This window comes from Toxotes jaculatrix, chromosome 12, assembly GCF_017976425.1.
Source record: "Toxotes jaculatrix isolate fToxJac2 chromosome 12, fToxJac2.pri, whole genome shotgun sequence".
NCBI lineage: Eukaryota > Metazoa > Chordata > Actinopteri > Toxotidae > Toxotes > Toxotes jaculatrix.
Genome location: NC_054405.1, coordinates 20,377,397 through 20,392,850, shown reverse-complemented (window position 1 = coordinate 20,392,850; position 15,454 = coordinate 20,377,397). Strand labels below are relative to the sequence as shown.

At 37.2% G+C, this 15,454-nt stretch overlaps 6 protein-coding genes across 6 annotated transcripts; all 6 read left to right on the top strand.

Moving 5' to 3' along the window:
• Nucleotides 1-292: 292 nt before the first annotated feature.
• Nucleotides 293-1,261, top strand: LOC121190835 (olfactory receptor 1-like). Its single transcript, XM_041051849.1, has one exon. The coding sequence runs from the start codon at nucleotides 293-295 to the stop codon at nucleotides 1,259-1,261; it is 969 nt and encodes a 322-aa protein (XP_040907783.1).
• Nucleotides 1,262-2,638: 1,377 nt separating this feature from the next.
• LOC121190805 (olfactory receptor 1-like) lies at nucleotides 2,639-3,610 on the top strand. The gene has a single exon (XM_041051809.1). It carries the CDS (start codon nucleotides 2,639-2,641, stop codon nucleotides 3,608-3,610), a length of 972 nt encoding a protein of 323 aa, XP_040907743.1.
• A 2,052-nt stretch (nucleotides 3,611-5,662) lies between these two features.
• Nucleotides 5,663-6,634, top strand: LOC121190785 (olfactory receptor 1-like). Its single transcript, XM_041051784.1, has one exon. It carries the CDS (start codon nucleotides 5,663-5,665, stop codon nucleotides 6,632-6,634), a length of 972 nt encoding a protein of 323 aa, XP_040907718.1.
• Nucleotides 6,635-8,893: 2,259 nt separating this feature from the next.
• LOC121190843 (olfactory receptor 6C4-like) lies at nucleotides 8,894-9,865 on the top strand. The gene has a single exon (XM_041051857.1). The coding sequence runs from the start codon at nucleotides 8,894-8,896 to the stop codon at nucleotides 9,863-9,865; it is 972 nt and encodes a 323-aa protein (XP_040907791.1).
• A 1,286-nt stretch (nucleotides 9,866-11,151) lies between these two features.
• On the top strand, nucleotides 11,152-12,126 carry LOC121190305 (olfactory receptor 6C4-like). Its single transcript, XM_041050932.1, has one exon. It carries the CDS (start codon nucleotides 11,152-11,154, stop codon nucleotides 12,124-12,126), a length of 975 nt encoding a protein of 324 aa, XP_040906866.1.
• Nucleotides 12,127-13,869: 1,743 nt separating this feature from the next.
• Nucleotides 13,870-14,865, top strand: LOC121190304 (olfactory receptor 1M1-like). Its single transcript, XM_041050931.1, has one exon. It carries the CDS (start codon nucleotides 13,870-13,872, stop codon nucleotides 14,863-14,865), a length of 996 nt encoding a protein of 331 aa, XP_040906865.1.
• The last annotated feature ends 589 nt before the right edge of the window (nucleotides 14,866-15,454 follow it).

Genomic DNA, 15,454 nt, shown 5'->3' with positions numbered 1-15,454 from the left:
TATCTGAATCCCAGGAGTAGATTGCATAAATACAATAAAGTAATGGGACTGGAAATGTTTTTTTTTATGATGCTTAATACAATAACCTCAAGGGATTAGACACTAACGTTATTTGACATAAACACAGAGGAGGACTGCAAAGCAGTTAAAGCATGTCAGCGCTTCATCATCAAAATAGAGTCAGAGAGAGCCGAGCTCACCTCCGTCGACATAACGCAGTTCTGACTTGCCATGCTGTTCTCTACATCAACCCTTGTGCACCGAACAGAACAAGCTTGACAGAAATTTAACAATGGAGTTTTTCAACTCAGCTTTCGGGAAAAACATCACCTTTGTGCGTCCTGCTTATTTCATAATAAGTGGCTTTATTGGCATACCTAATGTCAAGTATTACTATGTCTTTCTCTTTTTTGTTTATGTTGTTTCAGTGGTTGGAAACACAGCTGTGATGGCTGTAATATGCTTGGATCATAATCTGAGAACTCCAAAATATGTCGCTGTCTTTAACCTGGCCTTTGCGGACCTGTTTGGTAGCTCTGCTCTGGTGCCGAAGGTTCTCGACATCTTTCTGTTTAACCACCACCACATCCCCTACAACGACTGCTTGACGTTCCTTTTTTTCTGCTACACCTGCCTTTCAATGCAGTCTCTTAATCTGGTTGCACTGTCCTTTGACAGACTGGTGGCCATCATCTTTCCTCTGCATTACCAAGTGAAAGTGACTCACAGTTCCATGTTTGCTTTGATCGGCTCTTTCTGGCTCTTTGTCATTATTATTACACTTATTGCTGTTTGCCTTCTCACAAGACTTTCCTACTGTCAGTCTGTGGTTATTAACAGTTATTTCTGTGATCATGGCCAGATATACAAGCTGGCCTGCAATGACACAACTCCCAACAATGTCATTGGTCGTCTGTTACCACTTCTCATTCTTTGGCTTCCACTGGTATTTATTGTGTGTACTTACCTATATATTGGCTATACATTGTCTAAAGTGGCCACAGTTCAGGAGAGAGTGAAGGCCTTTAAAACCTGCACAGCTCATCTTTCATTAGTGGCAATCTATTTCCTACCAATATTAGTCACATTTACTATGAGTGCAAATATACATCCAAATGCCAGGATCATAAACCTGTCTCTGACATCTGTCTTTCCTCCCATGTTGAACCCGATTATTTATGTTCTGCAGACACAAGAAATCAAAGTATCAGTGAGAAAATTATTCAAAATCAGAAAATCCCAAATTTCAGTGAAGAAATGAATCATAAAATGACCATTTCTATATATTGTGTGTTGTCTGCTTTGTGTTGACATTATATAACTATAGTAAACAGCACAACACTGACTACAGTCTACACTATGATAGGTACAACTCATCTAGAATAAGACTAGTATTCTGCAAACTGCATTCATTTGTACTTACTGTGCTGGGTGTGATAACTGCGAGTGTAAACTCAGACAATTTCTTGTGATTAAACACTTTGTGTCTGCATATGTTGTCTTGATAGAGTCAGAATATTTATATTGTTTTCATCTTTTGGTGCAAAATTTAAGACAAGAAAATGATTTTGTATTTTGTATTGTGAAATCAATGGTGAAATAAGAAAGATTTATTGGGCCCAAACTTTTTTTTCCTCTGCTTCTTCATGTACATAGATATGTCATGGTGGCATTTAAAGAGGAACGAAAGCCTTCTTGTTTTCATGTCTGCTTGGGCTGTCACTTTTCTCAAAAATCAAGTTCAGACGAATTTGAAATAAGTAATTTGTGAATTTGAATTTGTTATTGCAGTTTGACTTTTGACCCATGTTTGAAAGAATGGTTGACCTGCAGGATATTTAGAAAATGAGAACTGTGCCCGTGACAAATAAACTATATAAAATTTATATTTAAACGAAAGAACTGTTTTTGTATTAAAAAAGAAAACATATGCAGCTCAGTTTTGACCTTTAAACCACTTCAAACCACAGCTAGCAGGCTCCAGAATGCAATAGTGAGCTGGGATTTTAGCTCAGTCTGTCTTTTAAGGATACCACTGATCAAGCCGTCAGAGGTCCAGTGTTCAGACCTGATACCTGACAGTCTCTCAGCCGCAGTCAACAAATTGATTCACAAAAATAGCTTAGCTTTGTAGATCATTGTTTATTTTGACAAACAAGTGTGCAACATTGCATTTAAATATTTGAAGAGAACAACTTCTGTGTTGTGTTGCTCACATGTCCTTTCAGGAGTGTTATTTAAAATTGAACTCAAGTGTATTGTGAGGATAATGAGATCTTAAAAGCCGCAAATATGCTTAATATCAAAGTCCAGGAAGCATTTAACCCTCTGAAGTACAATTAAACCCATTCAAAACTGTGTTGTACACTCCAGATAGTCCCCAGGATTTCAGAATTTGATGAGTACAGTGATTGTGTTGACCTGAAAAAGGGTTTGTTTGCTGCTGAGTGACAAACATACAATAGACGCAGGGGATCAGACATTATCCTTATTGACATAAACTCAGTGGAGGACTGCTCATCTTATTAGCCACTCCTATCAAAACCATTAAAACTTGGCAAAGCTTCATCACCATAAAGAGAGTACTGACAGTGAAGAAGATGTCACTGCACTGTGGAAAAGCTTGACAAGTTTTACAATGAACTTTTTCAACTCAGCTCTCGGGAAAAACATCACCTTTGTGCGTCCTGCATATTTCATAATAAGTGGATTTATTGGCATACCTAATGTCAAGTATTACTATGTCTTTCTCTTTTTTGTTTATGTTGTTTCAGTGGTTGGAAACACAGCTGTGATGGCTGTAATATGCTTGGATCATAATCTGAGAACTCCAAAATATGTTGCTGTCTTTAACCTGGCCTTTGCGGACCTGTTTGGTAGCTCTGCTCTGGTGCCGAAGGTTCTCGACATCTTTCTGTTTGACCATCGTTACATCCCCTACAATGACTGCTTGACGTTCCTTTTTTTCTGCTTCTCCTGTCTTTCAATGCAGTCTCTTAATCTGGTTGCACTCTCCTATGACAGATTGGTGGCCATCATCTTTCCTCTGCACTATCAAGTGAAAGTGACTCACAGTTTCATGTTTGCTTTGATCGGCTCTTTCTGGCTGTTTGTCATTATTATTACACTTATTGCTGTTTGCCTTCTCACAAGACTTTCCTACTGTCAGTCTGTGGTTATAAACAGTTATTTCTGTGATCATGGCCAGATATTCCGACTGGCCTGTAATGACTACACACCCTCTTTAGCCATTGGTTTTTTGTGCCCACTTTTTATTCTTTGGCTTCCACTGGTATTTATTGTTTGTACTTACCTATATATTGGCTATGCATTGTCTAAAGTGGCCACAGTTCAGGAGAGAGTGAAGGCCTTTAAAACCTGCACAGCTCATCTTTCATTAGTGGCAATCTATTTCCTACCAATATTAGTCACATTTACCTATTTGGGAAATATACATCCAAATGCCAGGATCATAAACCTGTCTCTGACATCTGTCTTTCCTCCCATGTTGAACCCGATTATTTATGTTCTGCAGACAAGGGAGATCAAAGAATCTATAAAAAGAATATTTAAAATCAGAGTGCAGGCTAAAATTGCAATTAAAAAGTAAACTTAGTGTGTTGATTTGGGCCCTTTGAATTTAGCATCATTTACATTATAGTAAACAATGACTGTAAATGCTGGATTTATTTTGCAACATTACTTGTCTGCTTTCTGTTGACATTATATAATTATAGCAAACAGCACAACACTGTGACTACAGTCTGAAATATGACATGTACAACTACAATAAGACTAGTATTCTGCAAACTGCATTCATTTGTACTTACTGTGCTTGTGTGATAACTTCGAGTGTATACTCAGACAATTTCTTGTGATTAAACACTTTGTGCCTCTGCATATATTGTCTTGATAGAGTCAGAATATTTATATTGTTTTCATCTTTTGTTGCAAAATTTAAGACATACAAAGAAAATGATTTTTGTTTTGTGTTGTGAAATAAGTGATGAAATAAGAAAGATTTATTGCAATCAAATGTAATTTTTTTTTCTGCTTATTCGTCAAATTGGCAAGTCAGAACAATGTGAAATGACACCTAATGTGTTTAATTTGCATTTAGAGTGTCCTCTGCTTCATCACAAGGCAAACTGCTTCAAACAGTCCGTTACACTTATGGACTGCAATTTTAAATTTGAGTTGGCTTTTACAGTTTGAAAGAATGTTCAGATTTTTCATTAAAAATCCGTAGTGTCTGCTTCTCTCTCCTGTAATAATCTGCTGTTTCCTAATTACACACACATTAAACCTTTCTGACAATTCAGGGCCCTAATGACTTTTCTTGAGGAATTTTATTGTGAAGCAGCTACAGGGATTGTAGATTCTGTGGTGCTGACCTGCTCTTTTTGTGATCGTACTGTATACATGAATTTCATGATTTTGCAAGATGAACAAAGCAAAATTTCCCAAATGTTTTCACATGTTTTTTGAGTTTGAGGCTGTTATCATCAATGATCAATGTCAAATTTGGGCTATTTAGGTCAAGTTGTGAGGCTCTGCAACTTTGTAGTTTGTAATTGCAGCATGTTTTGATGCACATTATTATGGTTGACTGGGAGGCAGTTATGAAGAGAACAAATTTTTTTATAAAAAACTGTTTTTTTTCCTCACAGTTTGTGTTATATAGTACCTCTAAAAATAGAATCTAACTCTTTGATATAAGATGTGCTAGAGGCACCGCATCAAAAACAAAACTAAGCAGTAAACTCTGTGAGATCCAGCAGAAAGGCTCTAAAATACAAGATCTAGAGGAATTGTGTTTTAGTGTCTGTAGTGAAAGTTCAGCCAGAGTTATAACTTAAATCAGTAGAAATCTGTTTCAGTGACTGACAGCCCAGGCTCAGGTTAGCTCAGAAGTGTGTCAAATCCTGTTTTCAAATCCAGGAGAACCAGAATGGAAAGGTTCACTGCATAAGCTGATAAAAGTAGGTTATTGATGTGACATGCCTTTAAACCTGGCAGAAGTCTCTAATACGTGACAGCCATGGGCTGATCTAATGGATTTTCTGTTCCAGAGCCATAACAAGAAACTACAGGATATTTAGAAAAAGAGAACTGTGCCAGTGACAAATAAGCTTTTTGCAATATTTAAGACAAAAGAGCAGGTTTTGTATTAAAAAAGAAAACATATCCAACCCAATTTTGACCCTTTATACCATTTCAAACCACAGCTAGCAGGCTCCAGAACGCAAAGCAAGCTGGGATTTTAGCTCAGTCTGTCTTTTAAGGATACCACTGATCAAGTCGTCAGAGGTCCAGTGTTCAGACCTTATACCTGACAGTCCGCAGTCAACAAATGTCAACATTTTCAGATTCACAAAAATAGCTAACAAGTGTGCAACACTGCATTTAAACATTTAAAGAGAACAGCTTCTAACCCTAGCCCTAATGAGATTTTGTTTACTGCTGAGTGACAAACATACTATAGACCCAGGGGATTAGACACTGGCCATATTGACAGCACTACTACTCTCATTAGCCACTCCCATCAAAACTGTCTAAACCTGGCAGAGCTTCATCACCATAAAGGGAACAGCAGCACACAGTACTGACACAGTGAAGAGGACGTCACTGCACTGTGGAAAAGCTTTACAAAAGTTTCACTATGGACTTTTTCAACTCAGCTCTCGGAAAAAACATCACCTTTGTGCGTCCTGCTTATTTCATAATAAGTGGATTTATTGGCATACCTAATGTCAAGTATTACTATGTCTTTCTCTTTTTTGTTTATGTTGTTTCAGTGCTGGGAAACACAGCTGTGATGGCTGTAATATGCTTGGATCATAATCTGCGAACTCCAAAATATGTCGCTGTCTTTAACCTGGCCTTTGCGGACCTGTTTGGTAGCTCTGCTCTGGTGCCGAAGGTTCTCGACATCTTTCTGTTTAACCACCACTACATCTCCTACGACGACTGCTTCACGTTCCTTTTTTTCTGCTTCTCCTGTCTTTCAATGCAGTCTCTTAATCTGGTTGCACTGTCTTATGACAGACTGGTGGCCATCATCTTTCCTCTGCATTACCAAGTGAAAGTGACTCACAGATTCATGCTGTCTTTGATCGTCTCTTTCTGGGTCTTTGTTATAATTGCTGTACTCATTGCTGTTGGCCTTCTTACAAGACTTTCTTTCTGTAAGTCTGTGGTTATTAACAGTTATTTCTGTGATCATGGCCAGATATACCGACTGGCCTGCAATGACTATACTCCCAGTGCGGTCATTGCGGTTTTGCTACCAGCTGTTATTCTTTGGCTTCCACTGGTATTTATTGTTTGTACTTACCTATATATTGGCTATGCATTGTCTAAAGTGGCCACGGTTCAGGAGAGAGTGAAGGCCTTTAAAACCTGCACAGCTCATCTTTCATTAGTGGCAATCTATTTCCTACCAATATTAGTCACATTTACCTATTTGGGAAATATACATCCAAATGCCAGGATCATAAACTTGTCTCTGACGTCCATCTTTCCTCCCATGTTGAACCCGATTATTTATGTTCTGCAGACAAGGGAAATCAAAGAATCTATAAAAAGAATATTTAAAATCAGAGTGCAGGCTAAAATTGCAATTAAAAAGTAAACTTAGTGTGTTGATTTGGGCCCTTTGAATTTAGCATCATTTACATTATAGTAAACAATGACTGTAAATGCTGGATTTATTTTGCAACATTACTCAAATCTCTGAAAATTGAGTTTGCATGCATTAATCAAAAAAGATGTTTTAGAACAGTTACTGAAATCAGAAACATTTATATGCATAGGCATAGGTATAGACCGCACAATAAAACAATTATTTAAAAAATTACTTTACATACTTATTATTACAGTGTATGACCTGATGTACAGTAAAATTGTAGTGTGTAAAACATTAAATCTAAGGGAACTTACAAAGACATTGTGAATATACAAATAAAAATGCACTGAGGTCTGATTTGTCTTCTGCACTTTTGAATCATTGATAATTGAGAGGGACTGAGAAATTAAAAAAGCACCCTACACTGAAATTGTTCCGAGTACAGTCACTGTCCAAATTATGTGATCAGATGTGAAGGCTGAAAATCAAAATCTCACTGAGAAATGTATAGTTATAATTTTTTTTTTAAACTGATAATCAAGCAAACAAGTAATTTTAATCAACTCATGAACAAGTTTATGAGTTTTTCTGGTATTGATTCTCATTTGTTTTAATGTAAACTCAAAAGCGTATAAAGAATGTTAATTTTGTGAATGAAATCTAAAGTGAATGATCAATAATATATTGTGATCGAATATTGTGATGTTTCTTAGCATTCTGTCTAGAAAATCATTTTGCATTTATATTATGACTTACAGAAAACTGTTAGCAATCTGTGCATTTGTGGTCATGAATACATCACAGTTGAGAGAGAGAAAGAAACAAGCACCCTCTTGTTTTTCTTATTTGCTGTGTTAATCTATGCTGTGTTCACAAACAGTGCTTCATATTAAACATCTCCAGACTCTCAGGGTCATCATGATGTTTCTTTTCTAGAAGAATTTTATTGTGAAGCAACTACAGGAAATGTAGATTCTGTGTCTCTGGGTTAAGGTTAGGGTTAACCTGCTCTTTTTGTGTTTAAAATTTGTGGGATTAACATTGCTAAAGTGTTTTGACGTGTTTATACAGAGTGTGGTTGTTATCGTAAAAGAATAGAAATAACATTTATTAGGCCAAGTATTGTGTTCTGTTTTTTTTCAGTATGTGAGTGGAGTATGCTTTGACACATATTTTGCTTGTTTTGAAGGCAGTTATGGAGGTAAACATTTTTATTTTCTGTAACAAATTTTTCTTCAAGGTTAGATTTGTCTTTGCAACCGAAAAAAAAAGTACATCTCAATGATTGGTCAGAAATATGAATCGTTTCCTCTCAGAATAGCTCAATAAAAACAGTGCAGTGAAACTGGCAGTATCTCCTGTTTTCCCACCACTTCAGGACAAAAGAAACAAATTGTGAATACAGTATTAGCATATCAACGTCTCTGTACTGATATGGCAGCCTTGCTAAACAGTTTCTTATTTACACATCCAGCAGTTACGGAGAAACATTATCATTCATTTGGAGTCATGTTTGTAGCTACCTGAACGGAAGTAAATCAAATATTTTTAGCGCTGTTTACCTTTCAGCTCAGTTTTTAGTCTTCACCCTTTCCCGTCGGCAGTATAAGCTTGACAGAATTTCATAATTAACTTTATATTTTGAACATCAGCTCTTTCCCTTCCCATTTGTGTGCCCTGTGTATTTTCATAACAAATCCTTTCATCCCAAATATAAAATGTTGCTGCATCTATATCTTTTTTTTGATTGTATTGTTTCAGTACTGGGAAACACAGCTGTGATGGCTGCAATATACTTGGATCATAATCTGAGAACTCCAAAATATGTCACAGTATTTCACCTAGCATTCATAGACCTGTTTGGTAACTCTGCTGTGTTGCTTAAGCCACTTTAAACAGAAAACTAATGAAAGGTCACACAGAAAATCACAGAAATACAAAACAGATGATCACGAAATGTGGTACTGATGCAAAATAGACCTCTGACCAGTAAATTACATGATTGCAGTGAGTAAGATGGGATGAAATGTTCTTGTCTGATCATGAGTGGCTTACTACAGTACACACAGGGGAACAGACATGGAGCTTATTTGACAGAAAAGCAGAGGAGGGCTGTTTCTCTGGTAGCCACCTCTGTCACAACAGTTGAGGTTGACACCAGAAAAGGAGAGAGGAGCTCACCTCAAGACAACACAGTGCTGACACACAGAAGGAGGAAGAGGACCCTTCTCTACTTAAATCACTGTGCTGTGGACAGTTTTTACAATGGAGTTATTCAACTCAGCTCTTGGGGAAAACATCACTTTTGTGCATCCTGCATATTTCATTATAAGTGGTTTATCTGGCATCAAGAATATAAAACATTACTATGTCTTTCTCTTTTTTGTTTATGTTGTTTCAGTGGTTGGAAACACAGCTGTCATGGCTTTAATCTACTTGGATCATAATCTGAGAACTCCGAAATATGTCGCTGTCTTTAACCTGGCATTTGTGGACCTTTTTGGTAACTCTGCTCTGGTGCCGAAGGTTCTCGACATCTTTCTGTTTAACCACCACCACATCCCCTACAATGACTGCTTGACATTCCTTTTCTTCTGCTACACCTGCCTTTCGATGCAGTCATTTAATCTGGTTGCACTGTCCTATGACAGACTGGTGGCCATCATCTTTCCTCTGCATTACCAAGTGAAAGTGACTCACAGATTCATGCTGTCTTTGATCGCCTCTTTCTGGGCCTTTGTTATAATTGCTGTGCTCATTGCAGTTGGGCTTATTACAAGACTTTCCTTCTGTGAATCTGTGGTTGTTAACAGTTATTTCTGTGATCATGGCCAGATATACCGACTTTCGTGCAATGACCATTTCCCCAATTATGTCCTCAGTTGTTTGTACCCAGTTCTTATTTTCTGGCTTCCACTGGTTTTTATCTTGTTAAGTTACCTATATATTGGCTATACTTTGGCTAAAATGGCCACAGTTCAGCAAGGACTGAAGGCCTTTAAAACTTGTATAGGTCATCTTTTATTGGTGGCGATTTATTTCATCCCACTTTTAATCACATTTACCTTAATGGAAAAAATACATCCAAATGCCAGGATCATAAATCTGTCTCTGACGTCTGTCTTCCCTCCTATGTTGAACCCAATTATCTATGTTCTGCAGACTCAAGAAATCAAAGAATCTTTGAAAAGGTTGTTAAAAATCAGAGTGAAATCCAAAAAGATAACCATAATGTGAATTCTTTCAACAATCATTGCATTATTGTGACCAATCTGTAAATCAAACAACCCTTTTTAAAGATAGCAACATACAAAAATAACCAGAAACTCTTCCTATAGAAGGCCATATCTTATGAGCCCACTGAGGTAAGCCTTACCACAGTACTACCTCTGTCCTGTCAAGTTTTCAGTAATAGTAGGAGAACAAAAGAACTAAAAATGATAGAATGTATACATGATGAATCACCGTGAATGTATTTTTGACTTGTTTTTGTGTCTGTGCTAGCAGTTATTTAAAAGCAGAATATGAGATTTGTTGTGCTTTTTACTTTTTTTTTCCTGAGAGGAGTTATAGAACAAAAAGCAGCGTAAACTGAAAATATTCTCTACAGTGCAACAGAATTATTTGAGTAGTTATAGCATTTCAAGCAAAAGCACAACATTAATAACTGCATGTTCGTATAGTTTCAAATCAGCAATTGTGCAAGTAAGTTGTGAACAAACAGTTTGTCTGCATATATGCATATGCATATGTAAGTATGTATACAGGGGTTAAACTCAACGATGAAACAAAACTTTCACTGCAATAAAATTGTCATGATGGAGCTTTCTCTACACAGTAATTTTGCATTTTTTTTTTTTTTTACAATAATAAACATGCTGTTAATACTGTGGAACGGTCATAGATAAACAAAGATGACTGCTGATTTCCCCCCAACGCAGAGCTAACTTGTTCCTTTGCTCCCATCACAGTTACTAGAGGTCGCCTAAGAATAAAACATAACTACAGGTCATAATAAGCTGCTTTCACAGGTGACCTATGGGATAATTTTTTTAAACCCTATGTTTCAGGTCAGGAAACTGCTCCAACTATTGAAGAAAAGGTTATGTTCATGTAGGACCCCATGAACATAAGTTTTAAAAAAAAATCCCTTGATATGACAAACTCTGTCCAGGTGGTTGTCCCTGGCACACTCAAAACAGAAGATGTCATGATGTCTGCCCTTCTTCCACTGTCAGTGAACTCATGTGGGGCCTTGAGCCCAGATGAAGTGTACAGTAGACACGAGGGAGCAGACAGTGGGATATAACTGACAGAAACACAGGAGAGCACCGCTTCTCTTAGTAGCCACTGCTCACTAGACAACTGAAACTTGACTCAGCTCTGTCAGAAAGAGAGAGAGCAGGCGAGGAACTTGCCTCTGTTTACTAAGAGAACCAGGACCTGAAACACAGCAGGGGACAGACCTATATATGAACCACTGTGCTGCCACAACCAATAAAAGATTGACAGGAAGTCTTCAAATGGAGTTTTTCAATTCAGCTCTCGGCAAAAACATCACCTTTGTGCGTCCTGCATATTTCATAATAAGTGGATTTATTGGCATGCCTAATATCAAGTATTACTATGTCTTTCTCTTTTTAATTTACCTTGTGTCAGTGCTGGGAAACACAGCTGTGATGACTGTCATAATTTTGGATCATAATCTGAGAACTCCAAAATATGTTGCTGTCTTTAACCTGGCATTTGTGGACCTGATTAGTAGCTCTGCTCTGGTGCCGAAGGTTCTTGACATCTTTCTGTTTAACCACCACCACATCCCCTACGACGACTGCTTGACGTTCCTTTTTTTCTGCTACACCTGCCTTTCAATGCAGTCTCTTAATCTGGTTGCACTGTCCTATGACAGACTGGTGGCCATCATCTTTCCGCTGCACTATCAAGTGATGGTGACCCACAGGTTCATGTTTACTTTGATCGGCTCTTTCTGGCTGTTTGTCATTACAAATACACTCGTTGCAGTTGGCCTTCTCACAAGACTTTCTTTCTGTAAATCTGTGGTTATTAACAGCTATTTCTGTGATCATGGCCCAATATACCGGCTTGGCTGTAATGATGTTACGCCCAGCCGTGCAGTTGGTGGTTTATTGCCAATTCTTATTCTTTGGCTTCCACTAATATTTATCTTGGCCAGTTACTGCTATATTGCTTATGCTTTGTCAAAAATTTCCACAGTTCAGGAAAGAGTGAAGGCCTTTAAAACCTGTTCAGGTCACCTGTCATTAGTGGCAATCTATTTCCTCCCTACAATATTTGTATATGTTTTTGGGGGAACAATACATCCAAATGCCAGGATCATAAACCTGTCTCTGACTGCTGTCATCCCTCCAATGTTTAACCCAATCATTTATGTTTTTCAGACGCAAGAAATCAAAGAATCTTTGAAAAAGCTGTTTAAAATCAAAGGCCAATCCAGAGTCGCTGTAAAGCATTTTTAGCCTTCAACTTTTGTACTGTTCTCTAAAATCCACTGTAAAATGTTGTAGATTCAGTCATTAACAGTAATTTGAAAGTTTGCTTCAGTTTCATATAAACAGAAGTGGTATGAATTAGGTTCTTTTTACTTTGTTGTTCTTTCATATTCTCAAAGTGCACTGATCGATTTTTACTTTTAAAGAACAAATACAGTTGATGGACTAACTCTTTAATGTTTTTGAACTTATTTTATTTTTATTCTCACATCTTACAAAACCAATAATCTGTTTATTTCCTCTCCTTAGTAGTTTGTTTGGTCACGCATATTACTGTGACGGTACTACTATAGCATCTTAAATATTTTCTGTTCTAAAGATTTTAAGATTTTATGTGTGCTGTTATTTTATGATAACTGGACAAAATTATGTTGTCTAGTGTTTATGAAATCTAATTAAAAAGCTTTTTTGTGTTTAAAAATTTATACTTTTGCACACCTGTCTACCTTACTTCCTACCTACCTACAGTTTTAACGTACAAATTTAAATTTTCTGTTTCAGGGGGAATTATGTTACGACAGATCAGCTTTTGTGAATATGACAAAGTTGCTAAGACAGGGAGCTCTAAACATAGTAAATGAAGAATATTTCTCGCTTTATCAAAATGTACCAGACCTTCCATATGTAAACTTATTTTTCAGCTCTGTATTTAGTTTACACTCTCAGCTGATTTTAAACTTCACACACCCTGTTAGTGAAAACAGTATGTAGAATTATGATGGTGCAACATTCCTAAGAATTATTTTTGACAAATGTAACACATTGCAGAAAAAAGAGGAGGATGGATGCACTGCTTTTTATTATTAATTTTATTTTTGTCACTTCTGATTGGATCATTGCAATTCCTTATTATCAGGATGCCCCAACAAGTCTGTAAAGACTCTCTTGTTGATCCAAAATGCTGCGGCATGAGTTCTGACAGGAAATAGGAAATGACATCATATATCTCTGCTGTTAGCCTCTCTGCATTGGTACCCTGTAAAATCTGTTAAATCCAGAATAGAATTTAAAATCCTCCTCTTCACGTACAAAGGTCAAGCAACCATCACTGTACACTTTTACCACACTGGGTGACCTGCTATTCACTGGGTGACAGGTGAGGAGGCAGTGGATTATCTTAATACAGTACTCACGTGCACATTCCTCGTCTATGCTATCAGTGAACCAAACAAAATCTGTTTTGTGGAAAAATTCATTTCAGTTTTCAAAGATTTTAAAATCTTTGATTTTTAAGGGCCGACAGTATGAAGGCACGTAGCACCACAGCACCTGATATTTTATGGTGTATTTATTTTTAATCGTTTTTTAAAAAAAAAAACAAAAACAAATTATAGTTTATAATTTGTGGCGTGTGTTTTAATTTTGTCCTGTTTCTACACTGTGCCATTAAGGGATAATTCAGTATCCTGCAGTCAACAGTGATCGAGTCGATTGCATCAGCACATCAGTGACATAAACTATGAGACAATTACTCAGTGAAGTAAATCAGTACGTAATTCTTGACCATGTGACACAGCCACCTTCATTTCAACTGTCCCACAATGAGAGGGACACAATATAAATGACACCTCTCTCTCAGACACTTTTGTGCTCTGCACACTTGATGTTGTTGGAGGTGAGTTTGGTTACAACAGTTCAATCAGTGCTGTTGTTCTTTATTTTATATTCTGTTATTGTTTCTTTTTACATCCAGGGAATCAAACATTCATAATGGGCTCAGAAGAGAAAGCTGCTCCTAAATTTAATGTCACATTTTTTCGTCCTGCAAATTTCTATCTCAGTGGGTTTTCCAACATTCCTCATGTGAAGTATTACTATGTCTTCCTGTGTTTCGTCTATATCCTGACTGTTCTTGGGAATGTCCTCCTTCTCTCAGTTATCTACCTGGTCAAGACTCTCCATACGCCTAAGTACATGATTGTGTTCAACCTGGCTTTGACAGATTTGTGTGAGAGCACCTCACTCATCCCAAAACTCTTGGACACGTTTTTGTTCAACAGGAGATACATTGCGTATGAGGCTTGTTTGAGTTCTATGTTTTTTGTTTTGCTATTTGCAAGTGTGCAGTCGTGGACACTTGTCATTATGGCATATGACAGATTTATTGCTATTTGCTTCCCTTTGAGGTACCACAGTATTGTAACTAAACCAGCTATTGCTGCAATGCTGTTGTGTATGTGGCTTTTTTTACTGAGTGTGTTAGTGTTTGTAGTTGGACTTATTGATCGCCTCTTCTTCTGTGGATCTGTGGAGGTAAAAAGCTTTTTCTGTGATCATGCACCAGTCTATCGTCTGGCCTGCAATGACACGTCTTTAAATAACATAATGGCATGGATTCTTTTCATTATAATACTCTGTTTTCCTCTTATATTGATTGGGCTCACATATGTTTCCATTTCCATAGCACTGAGCAGGATTGCATCAGCAGAGGAACGACTCAAAGCATTGAAAACTTGTACTTCTCACCTGATCCTTGTAGCTATTTTCTTCCTACCCATTGTGGGCACCAACATAGCTGCAGTGACCTCCTACATTCATCCTAATGCCAGGATCATAAACTCCTCTTTGACACACACCATACCAGCTTTGCTGAATCCTATTATATATTCTTTAAAGACAGAGGAAGTGCTGAACTCTATCAGGAAACTTTGCAAAAGAAATAGACTTAGCAATATAACCACATCCAAAAAGATGAAGCCTGTATAGCTGCTGTAATGCCACAGTACAGAGTGTTAGAATTGCCTAATTTTGTTTTGTGACTTTCTACTATAAAGTTCTTACTAATAAGTGCTACAGTTTTAAATTGTAGCTGTTCTGTGATTTCTGGTAATTTGTTGTATTTTGCTGTTGCAGGAGCCATTTAACGATGTTCCCTGCAAAATGAAATCAGGGATTTCACTCATTGTAATGGAATTTTACCAGCATTATAATGTTCTTAGGTAACGTGATGTTCCTGCATGACTGGAACACATGATTTAAATGTTTTTTCCTTTTGCACCTCTGTAATTGTGAATGTAGCCGTGGAACTAGTGTGTACGCAGTTGTTGCAGCCTTATCCTGCCCTCCCTGCTCTCAGCAGACTTTGATTACTCTCCTTTTTTTCTTCCTCACATTGACATACAGTATAAGAGTGTATTCAGAAGAAGCCTTCTTTTTCCAGACATTGCAGACTCTATCCAGTGTTCTGACCCCTTTGCAAAGGTTTGTTCATTTATAATAAAATACTCAAAGGCAAGGATTTGCTTCAGCAATCTTTATTTCAGATTTGCACCACACTATGTTGTTAACAATAGTA